Below are 11,860 nucleotides of genomic sequence, written 5' to 3' on the forward strand. Positions count from 1 at the left end.
GTGCAGCATGGAAGAAGAGTCTGGAGACAGAAATCTTAGTTTCTCAGTCGTTAGCCTGTGCTACTTGCTCTCGATATCACTAGCTTGACTGCTTTATTTATTAGCATTCGCTAACACTACTGATGAATGACTTATAGTTAAGCTCACGTTGGCCTTCGAGAAGGCCTAGGATGATACATTTTGGTCCCTCCTCCTATAAATCAAAATCTGATTAGTTAATTCATGTATCACTTCCTACATAAACATACGCTGCCATGGCCTTCTCTCCCAGCAATCAAGTCCTAACCAATGAGTAAGCCAGCTCTAAACTCTTCTCAGCCTAGACACAACAAACAAAAAAAATCTCACTGGATATCTCTAATGTTTTCAGGACAGTAACCCTTTCATTTCTGAAGCAAATTTGACAGAAAATAAGGCCGAATCAGAATTAGAAGAGAATAATTATCATGAAATCATGAAAGAATGAAAGAAATTAGATATAACTTTCAAAATGATGATATATTTGGGCCGTCTCTGGAGACCTAGAAGGCCCTAAATGTGACTAATACCCAGAACCAACTTGTTTTGTTGACGCTCCACAACATTAAATGTAACTATAATTGGATAAAACGTATGACAGGTTGTTCTTTTATTAATATAAAAACGCAATCATGGCCAAATTGCTTTGCAATGAAAGGTATAACAGGATAAATCCATAACTGTTTGGTAAAATGATTACAGTTTTGAACGTGTGTGAGCACATTTTAAATGTTTAATGCCAGAATTTGACAGCTGCCTTTCGATTTCTGTGTCAGCAAATTACAGATTTGGTGAAATTACGTTGAAACAAAGAGAGAGTATTCTTTTAATGAATGTGTGTGGAAGTAAACCAATGAGAAGGTGCCTCCGAACAACCAAAGATGTTGTCATTTAGACAGGGGAACCGTTGTTTTCTGGGATAATCAGCATTCATTGTGATAAATAAATAAATAAATAAATAAAGTCACACTAACATATGCATTCCATAAAAGACAGGAGGCCCAATCTGCTCAAAGTGCTTCCTGTCTTTTTCTCTCTCTCTCTCTTCACTCTCTGTTTCACGGAGTACTGAGAGCCTGTTTTTCTGTGGGTGATGAGGGGTCACTGTCGGAGAACTGCATTTGGATGACAATTTTCCCTCGTTCTTCCACTGCAACATCCTCAGAACGTAGAACAAAATAATGAGAAAGGGTTTTTTATGATAAATGGATATACAGTACACTGAAATGTTTACTCACTGTGACCTGCTTTTGCACCTTTTCATCATTTGTATTCCTCAGATGGAGTATAAGCAAGCAGCAGGAATTGCTCTGGATGTGTAAATATTTCCGGGTTTGAATATGAGAAATGAAGAGAGAAATGAAGATTAGAAGTAGTGGTGGTGGCTTATGTGCTAGTGACAAGAAGGTTATGAGTTCGAGTCTAAGGGCTGCCTGATAACCACTATGGGAACTCTTAAAGGGGAATTGAAGGCAAATTTTTTATGATCAAAATTCTATTTATCTAATTTTATTAAATATCGGAATGCATTTTTGATCGCTATGTTATCACTGCTATAGTAAGTTATGAGTGTTTGAAATACGCTATGTAATATATCAGTCCATATGTCAAAGCAATGGGCGTAAATGAGATTCGTTGAGACCTGTGCGAGACATCGTAGGACGGAAGTAAAACGTACAGTGGAAATCAAAGCGACCGACGTCTGCCAACGTTGTCAAAAGACGCGCGCGCCCTCTTTCGAATGCTGACGTAATCAAGCCGGAAGTTTTGTTTGTTTTGATAGCAATCAGGAAAGTTTGAAAAAAGTAGGCAGTAATCGTCATTTAAACTGGTTTTTGTGCAATATTTAATTTGGAAAACAGTTTTCAAAATGGCGGCACTGACACCTGGCTGACGCTTCACGTTTCGAAGTCTCGCACAAGTCTCGTGAAGATCACGTGGATAAGCGACGCCTGCCGTGGACCAAACGAACTAAATTCAACACGGCTAAAAACCGACTAGGCCGATAAGTATAATATTTAATTGCAATTAGTTGCCAATACAAATCACGATATCTCATCTCATCTCATTATCTGTAGCCGCTTTATCCTGTTCTACAGGGTCGCAGGCAAGCTGGAGCCTATCCCAGCTGACTACGGGCGAAAGGCGGGGTACACCCTGGACAAGTCGCCAGGTCATCACAGGGCTGACACAGACACAGACAACCATTCACACTCACATTCACACCTACGCTCAATTTAGAGTCACCAGTTAACCTAACCTGCATGTCTTTGGACTGTGGGGGAAACCGGAGCACCCGGAGGAAACCCACGCGGACACGGGGAGAACATGCAAACTCCGCACAGAAAGGCCCTCGCCGGCCACGGGGCTCGAACCCAGGACCTTCTTGCTGTGAGGCGACAGCGCTAACCACTACACTACCGTGTCGCCCCAAATCACGATATAAGGTTACTAAAACCGAAAACGTAATTGAATAACACGTTAATTAAGAAATAAAGCAAGTTTAAACATTACTTCAGTTCTCCTTTAACTATACAGTACACTATAGTTTGGATTGGATTCTGGATTCACCTGGATGTCACCGTAGAATAAAGCATTTGTCCACTGAGTGAGAACCAAGAAACGAAGAAATGGAAGGACTCTTGACAAAACCTTGAGCAAATCACAATCTGATTCAATGTCGAGGCCAAGGGATAATGTACAAACTGAGGCCACAGGATGATATGTCAAATCTGTGAGTTAACATGAGATATGAAATAATATGGAGGTGATGAGATAATATGTTGTGGCCACAAGATAATATATCAAAGATAATCAGTTGAGGTGATGAGATAATGAACAGTTATTCTACGAAATTGAGTTGTACACCGAGCACTGAGTCGGCTGTCAGCTCATGTACTGTATGATGAGATTGAGTGGAATAACTGTTTTATTCGATCCACATTCATTGGATTTTGAGAAACAGAGCATTTTTATTTTTATTTTTTGCAAATTCGATCAAAAAAACTTTATACAAAACGTCCGACAAAATCATTTCTGCTTAGAATGTAAACAAACCGGCGAAATGACAGGAGCAATTTGTGAAAAATGTGATAATAATCATTCTTGAAAAAAAAAAAACATTCTTGCCATGAAATACTTTCATTCCATATTTTGTTGTTCTTTTTTATTTTGGGGGGTTTTCTTCTTCTTCTTCAAGGTTTTTTTTTTTTTTTGCGGTTGGCAAACCAACTTAAAGGTGCATTACTACCACCGACTGGGCTGGAGTGTAGAACAGGAGATATTGGGGGGGGGGGGGGGGGAGCTATTTTCCTTTAGCTATTTCTGTTTCTTTTAAATACTTGATAACAATTTTTGTGGTTTTGTTTTCGAGTACAGTTTTTATTTCGTCCTCTGCTGGTTCAGCAACACGCTCTGCCATTTTGTTTTTCTTTACTCACGGTATATGAGCTGATATCCTAGTAATACAGTAGCCAATCAGAGTGCACGATTGCTCATATCCAGTGAATGTGGATAGAATAATGTGTAGATGGAGATGTGAGAGCCACAAGATAATCTATTGAGGCAGTGGAGTAATATATTTAGACCGCAAGATATAATATGTTAAAGGGAGAAGATAGTACATGATAACATGATAATATCCTGAGCCAATGAAATAATATATTGAGGCAATGAGATAATACATTCACCGGCCACTTTATTAGGAACACCCATCCACTTGCTGCAGTTTGATGCAATTCTCTATTCAGCCAGTCCCTTGAGAGCAGCACAATGCATCAAATCATGCAGATACAAATCAAGAGCTTCGGTTAATGTTCACAATGTTCAAACATCAGAATGGGAAAATATTTATCTCAACGTGTGACTTTCTTTCACTCTGGCGGCATGGGTGTTGGATTGAGCCAGATGAGTATTTTTGGTTTGAGTATTTTAGAAATTGCTGATCTCCTGGGGTTTTCACACACAACAGTCTCTACAAAGAATGGTGCGAAAAACAAAAAACACTGAGTGAGTGACGTAGGCACAGTTCTGTGGGTGGAAACAAACGCCTTGTTGATAAGAGAGATCAGAGGAAAATGGCCAAATTGATTTGAGCTTTTTTGCCAGGAAGGATATTGTAACTCACAGCAACTCTTTATAACCATGGTGAGCAGAAAAGCATCTCAGCATGCAATAGAAAACAGAAGACCACATTGGGGCAGCCAAGAACAGGAATCTTAGAATCAAGAACAAGTTCCGATTAAAGTGGTCGGCGGTGAGTGTGTATCAAGGTGATGAGATAATTATTAAGGTAATGAGATAGTATATCAAGGCCACAGATTATTCCACTGTGGCCACAACTTTGGTATCTTATGAATATCAACATCATACATAAAAGATGGCCTCCAGTAACTTATTTTTGGAACAGGAGAAAAACTCCACATTATTTGATACGTCGTTTCAGAGAATTTGCCTCGTCAGCATTCGCTGAAGCACTGGTTGCTGCCATGTGCAGCTAATAATGATGTCCTCATGCTGAGTTTTATGTTTAAGATGTCATGCCACTGGCATGAATTGTACCTTGACTCATGAGCCTGGAAGTACACAAGTCTCAGTGCTCGAGGATTTGTCCCAGTATAACCTTACATATTTCCAATAAACCAAAATCCCATATTTACAACATTCACATTAAGCCTGCCCTAACAGGACAGCTTGTAATTAAGTGTTGTTTTGTTGACCTGAACGCAGTTCTTAACGCACTGACATTCAATTAAATACAGTCGACTTGATAATAAAAGAAAAGAAAATGATTTATTGGCAGCACAAAGTGATTTACAACATTAACATAAAAAGATATGGTGATAATAAAAGAAAACATGGTAATACAAAATGAGATTCAACAAAAAACGTAAAGCAAATCGGGATTTAACCAAAAAAAGAGAGAGGGAGAGAGAAGGGACTTAGAAAGCAAATGATAAAATGATGGGATAATGATGGGATAATGATGTGATAATGATGATGATATTAATAATAATAAATGTAAGAGTGATTAAAACGATGAGACACAGCAGAAGTTTACGTTGCTTGCTTATTAATATCCTTTAATGAGATGCTCATGAACTGCATAGTTAAACCTTGAATAGTGATCACTGACGACATAAAAAAAAAAGTGTTCATCGAAACAACCAAAATAAATTACTACCTAATGCGGAATGTGAATAGGTCTGCACAGAATGAAGCAATTCAGAAAAGTTTCAGTGCCAAAATTCCACTGAAGCCTTGTAGGACAGCCAAGTGCACAAAGGACTCCATGACAGCAGCAGCCTACATGATCTGGCATGCTAACTTGTTGCGGGGAAGAAAAAAAAACACAGAAGAAAGACAAGAACTTAAATATAAAACTTATTATTTAACATTTTAAACATGTACACTAATATTCTGGTTATTTATTACAGCCATAACGCTCTGAAATTCCTGCCAACAGAACAAATTGACCAATAAACATCCAAGTTAATATTATTCATATTTCATAAGCTACTTGTTTTTGCTTTACTGAGGTTTGGATTAAACCCATTCAACTCAAGTGAACAGTCAAAGAAGCTAGTAAGCATAACAACTCAATACTGAATATAATATCATAACTGGTGCACTATGATGTCCACCACTGGAACAACCTCTGGGTATCCCCCTGGCTCCTCTATCCAGACTACAGTACCACAGCTGGTCACCCTTCTTATGATTAAATGCAGTGGTGGTTAAATTGTGTGCTAGTGACCAAAAGGTTATGGGTCCAATACTTAGATTTAGTGCGAGAGAGCCAGTGTTGGGACTACTCTGTTTGGATATTGATGTGGACGGCTGCCAAAGCTGGCGGGTGGGTAGGAATTGGCAAAATGATCAAGAGGATGGGGAGGGTGGGAGTGGTGTTTGTCTGCAGAATAAGAATGACTCATGTGACACAACCTCAAGCAATCAGACAGATGAGTACACTGGAATGGTACAGTATGTAGAACGTGGGAGGTGTAGACGTGGGAGGGGTTTTGTACTCTGTCTGTCTCCCTTGTCAGTCACAGCAACACTAGCCAATCGTGTTCAATTCTGAACTCATATATGCAGAAGAGGGTAGATAGCACTTCATTTGCAAACGTGATGCAACATCAACATCAGGATGAAAAAGATGCAGTGGTTGGTTTCACATATTTCACATCAAATCTGGCATGAATCCAACAAACTGCCTAGGAGGACAACGTCAAAATGTAATGTGTCAAATCGCACAAAACCAAAAATAACTCACTTCCTGTTGAGTATGGCTAATACAATGTATGTTGCAAATTTGTTCGTCTTGGGGCACCCTACACACCTACCAAATTTAACACAGATGGCTGAAACTATATACCGGGCAAAAGTCTCAATGACATGTGGGGGCGCTATGGAGTCCCCCGGACACACCCGGGGGCAAGCCTCTATCCCTGACTAGCAGTGGCCAGGACTGATGCATGTACCAAATTTCATGAGTTTTCACCCATGGGAACCACCTCAAAAATGGCCAAGTCTTGAAGAAGAAGTGGAAGAATCCTTAGGAAAACAATTGGGCCTTGCACCTCAGTGCAGCGCCCTCCAGTGTACACCAGAGGCCACGCACCTCCAGTGCTCGGGCCCTAATGAATCAAAGTCAAGTTCCCAGTAATTTCCCAGGCTCATATAAACAAACTGTATAGACGAGTACTAGAGATACAATCGAAATCCTCAATGCTCAAGGAGACAGACTATAATGCAACAGCTGATCATCCATAGTATCTACTGTGGGTCGTGGGTGAGCTCAACAGGTCACCATTTTATTGCACAGAGATACAGAGAGTGATTCACACTCGTGGGCAAGTTAGAGTAGCCAGTTGACCCTGCATGACTTTGGACTGTGGGAGGAAACCAGATGGCCTGGAGGAACCCACGCAAGAACCCACACAGGAATGAGGAGAACATGCAAACTCCACACAGAAAGGCTCCTGTTGGCTCTGAGGTTCAAACCCAGAACCTTCTTGCTGTGAGGCGACAGTGCTAACCACTGTGTCACTGTCCCACCTTATTTATTAAACATTTAAATAATATTGGCTGGCGTTGAGTGGTATATCAGATATATTCCATTCGGCTAGCATGATATTGAACGAGTCAAAGACAAGGAACTGAAATTAATATATCTGATATACCATTAAAACCAGCCAATATTATTATTATTATTATTATTATTATTATACATACGCATTCCTTTCAGGTGTTCAACGCGTCTTTCTCTTTCAAAATTCTCTCAAAATCTTCCATATTTAACGAAGCAAACCTGGCGGCCATGTCTGTTTACAAATTGTCCCAGCCACTCGCTAGCGCGGAAGTTTAAATCTCGAACGTATCACGTCATGTTGTCTTGACAATCATGCAATATCGTAACCCATATTCAACGCTCATTCTCCATTGTGTAGAGTGACGTAATACACGTAGGATAAGCGATATGCTAACAATATTGCATGCGATCAAACCAAATAAATGAAACCTGATGGAAGGGAACAGAATATGTGTTTTTATTCCATGGAAAAAGTGTCCTGTAACATTTCAGGTTGTCAAATGCGACAAAAAAACCATAAACGTCTATCCATCCATCCATTATCTGTAGCCGCTTATCCTGTCCTACAGGGTCACAGGCAAGCTGGAGCCTATCCCCACTGACTATGGGCGAAAGGCGGGGTACACCGTGGACAAGTCGCCAGGTCATCACAGGGTTGACACAGACAACCATTCACACTCACATTCACACCTACGGTCAATTTAGAGCCACCAGTTAACCTAACCTGCATGTCTTTTGACTGTCGGGGAAACCGGAGCACCCGGAGGAAACCCACGCGGACGACACACAGAAAAGCCCTCGCCGGCCACTGGGCTCGAACCCAGGACCTTCTTTGTTGTGATGCGACAGCGCTAACCATTATCATGAAGGAAAAACAAAGTTATTGGATGGTGTTAAAGATGCTTTAGTGGCCTTGCTCTCAGGAGGGGGCGTGGTTAAAAATATAACAAAGGGGCGTGGCTTGTGCTCGAATAAACAGGACAGATCACAGGGTCTGTATGCAGATTATTATTCAGTGGTAAGTTTTGCCTCATTCATTCTCATTATCTCTAGCCGCTTTATCCTTCTACAGGGTCGCAGGCAAGCTGGAGCCTATCCCAGCTGACTACAGGCGAAAGGCGGGGTACACCCTGGACAAGTCGCCAGGTCATCACAGGGCTGACACATAGACACAGACAACCATTCACACTCACATTCACCCCTACGGTCAATTTAGAGTCGCCAGTTAACCTAACCTGCATGTCTTTGGACTGTGGGGGAAACCGGAGCACCCGGAGGAAACCCACGCGGACACAGGGAGAACATGCAAACTCCGCACAGAAAGGCCCTCGCCGGCCCCGGGGCTCGAACCCAGGACCTTCTTGCTGTGATGCGACAGCGCTAACCATTATCATGAAGGAAAAACAAAGTTATTGGATGGTGTTAAAGATGCTTTAGTGGCCTTGCTCTCAGGAGGGGGCGTGGTTAAAAATATAACAAAGGGGCGTGGCTTGTGCTCGAATAAACAGGACAGATCACAGGGTCTGTATGCAGATTATTATTCAGTGGTAAGTTTTGCCTCTTTAAGGCGAAATCGGTTTTGCGCACTAGGATTCATGCAGCATGTTGGATGAGGGGAGAAGGGAAGAAGAAGTTAAACGTGATCGGGAATGTAAAAAATAAACAAACAAACAAACAAACAAATAATAATAATAATCCCGGTATACAGATGTGGCGCATTAGTATGCGACTGGAGGAGCGCACGAGCAGAAGCAGAGCGCGAGGCGCGACGCGATCCAGAGAGAGGGAGGGAGGGAGGGAGAGAGAGATTGAGAGAGAGAGAGAGAGAGAACATTCAGTATTTCCAGCACGCGATCCTTGGCGACTTACCTTCAGGCAGCAGCGCCAGCAGCAAAGCGGTGAAGATTGAGATCGCGCGCCTCATGTTCACGACTTTCAACCGCTGTATGGCTCCTCGTGCACCGTGATGCAATTCAGCAGGTTGCCCTTGTTTGTTTGTTTGTTTGTTTGTTTTTCTTTAAAAGAGAGCGAGAGAGCTAGAGAAAACGCATAGAGGAGTGCACCGCACGCACGCGCGCCTCCTCTGCTCTTGTTTACTATACAGATGTTCCAAAAAAAAAAAAAATGTGAGATGCGAATGTTTATTATTATTATTATTATTATTATTTATCCTCTTCTTCTTCTTCTTCTTCTTTCTCCTCCTCCTCCTCCTCGTGCCTTTTCCTTCTCCTTCTTGCTCCAAAGTGACCCCTCAGAAGAAAAGCGCTCACAGCCTATCCTTCACGCAAACAGCATCCTGACAGGAACACAGGAAGTGATGAAGTGAAAGAAAAGGAAAAATAAAAAAAAAAAAGGAAGAAGAAAGAGGATGATGACACAGAGAGAGCGCGCGCGCTCACTTTCACTCTCGGTCTCGCGCTCGCGCTCAGGATTCTCTCACGGAATGCGGCGCGCGCGAGCGGATCAGATCAGCGCGACACTACGCGCATAGTTAGCGCGAGACGGAGTCGAGAGCAGAGCCCGCACGAGCTCTGATTGGCAGCTCGAGGAGGAAAAGTGGCCGGCCAGTTCCAAGCGGAGGCGGGGCTCAGGGGAGGCGTGCTGGCCAATCAGAGGGTCGGAGGGGCGGGGTGAAGAGAGAAGCGAGAACAGAATATTAAAGTGATTTATAGGGAAAGTGTGCAGGTACTGCGGTATTCCTCCTGAACAGTGTGCACACACAGGGAGAACACACACACACACACACACACACACACACACACGACATCGGTATAGTAGGTAATAATTAAGAAATAAAAAAAAAAAAGATAAAGAAGAACAATAATAAGAACAAGACGACACTTTACATATGAATAATTTAAATACAAATTAAAGTAGAAATATGAAAGGACCTATAGCATGAAGAAGAAAATCCATAAATAATCAATAAATAAATAAATTAGACATGGCACTGATCTGATATTTGATATTCGAGAAAAAATATTATATTATATTCATTCATTCATTCATTTTGGCTTACTCAGAATGAGATTAAAGCCAATCCTAGCTGACCTTGGGCGAGAGAGTACACCCTGGACAAGTCACCAATCTGTCTCAGAGCTAACACAGAGAGACAGACAGCCATTCACATTCACACTAACCAGCCATTTAGACTAGCCAGGTGATCTAATCGGCATGTCTTTGGACTGTTGGAGGAAACCGGCGCACCCGGAGGAAACCCAGACGGGCACGAGGAGAACATGCAAACTCCACACAGAAAGGCCATGGCCAACCTGCAGGTTCGCACCCAAAACCGTCTTGCTATGAGGCGACAGTGCTAACCACTGCACCACAGTGCCACCCTATTTATTAAACATCATTTATAATGATAATATATAATTTAATACTTATTTCACACAAATTAACTTTTAAATATGATCAAATGCATGTTACAGAGCTTAATAAATAGTTAAATTACAAAACATTGTCTATTGTCTCATTCTCATCTCATCTCATTATCTCTAGCCATTTTATCCTGTTCTACAGGGTTGCAGGCAAGCTGGAGCCTATCCCAGCTGACTACAGGCGAAAGGCGGGGTACACCCTGGACAAGTCACCAGGTCATCACAGGGCTGACACACAGACAACCATTCACACTCACATTCACACCTATGGTCAATTTAGAACCACCTAACCTAACCTGCATGTCTTTGGACTGTGGGGGAAACCGGAGCACCCGGAGGAAACCCACACGGACACGGGGAGAACATGCAAACTCCACACAGAAAGGCCCTCGCCGGCCATGGGGCTCGAACCCGGACCTTTTTGCTGTGAGGCGACAGCGCTAACCACTACACCACCGTGTCGCCCACAAAATGTTTCTATAAAAGAAAATCAGAATATGCGTATTTGTAGTGTGTGTGTGTGTGTGTGTGTGTGTGTAAATAAAATAATTTTAAAAATTGCACACTTCAGACTTTTTATTACAGATTTTGTTGTTATTATTTTTTTTACGATATTAGACTGATCCGCAAGTAGTCATGCTAATCAAGGCAGATCAGTCATATTAAATATTAAGTAAATTATCATGAATCAAGAAAGGAAGAAAAAGATACAAAGAAAAAATGTATATATCATATAATATCTTGCAGTTTTGTGTAAGCTGTGTATTTAGGTGTGTACTTTTTCCTTGAAGTGTTTCAGTTTACAATGTGATTTTAAAAGCTTAATAGTTTAAAAAAAGAAATATATCAGGTGGGTTTTGATATCAGGGTTTCGATTCAAGGTTTCAATACTGGTGTTGGAAAAGAAACAGTAGTATCCCTGGTGAAAAAAAAGTACTTTATTGTATTTAAAGTATATTCATATTTTCAATAGTATATTGAAAATGTACTTACACAAATTGTACTTTTTGTAAATATATAAAAAGTATACTAACATCACGCTTTCACGCTAACACTTTTAACACACTTTAAAATAATTATACTATATTACACTTTATAGAAATATATTATACTAAAATATACTTTAAGTGAATGTTATGTGTAATTTCTAAAGTGTACTAATTTTTAAGCTACTTATAATACAAAGTACTAATTAAGCATATATTAGTACATATAAAGTCATATATTTAAAGTATACAAAATATACTTTAAGTTGTTCCACTTTAGCACATAAAAGTGCACTAAATACACTTCAAGTTGCACTTTTCTACAATGTAATTACAATTAAAATATATTTAGTACAAAATTAGTTGGGGCGGCACAGTGG

At 40.9% G+C, this 11,860-nt stretch overlaps 1 protein-coding gene across 1 annotated transcript in view; it reads right to left on the reverse strand.

Moving 5' to 3' along the window:
• iglon5 (IgLON family member 5) overlaps positions 1-9,625 on the reverse strand; it is a 336,125-nt gene extending 326,500 nt beyond the window's left edge. Inside the window, exon 1 of the mRNA XM_060900951.1 lies at positions 8,981-9,625. Within this exon, the coding sequence (XP_060756934.1) occupies positions 8,981-9,035 (55 nt within the window). The 5' untranslated portion in view covers positions 9,036-9,625. The remainder of the gene's footprint in view (positions 1-8,980) is intronic.
• Positions 9,626-11,860: the final 2,235 nt, after the last annotated feature.

Source organism: Neoarius graeffei, chromosome 19 (genome assembly GCF_027579695.1).
Source record: "Neoarius graeffei isolate fNeoGra1 chromosome 19, fNeoGra1.pri, whole genome shotgun sequence".
In the NCBI taxonomy this organism is placed as follows: Eukaryota; Metazoa; Chordata; class Actinopteri; order Siluriformes; family Ariidae; genus Neoarius; species Neoarius graeffei.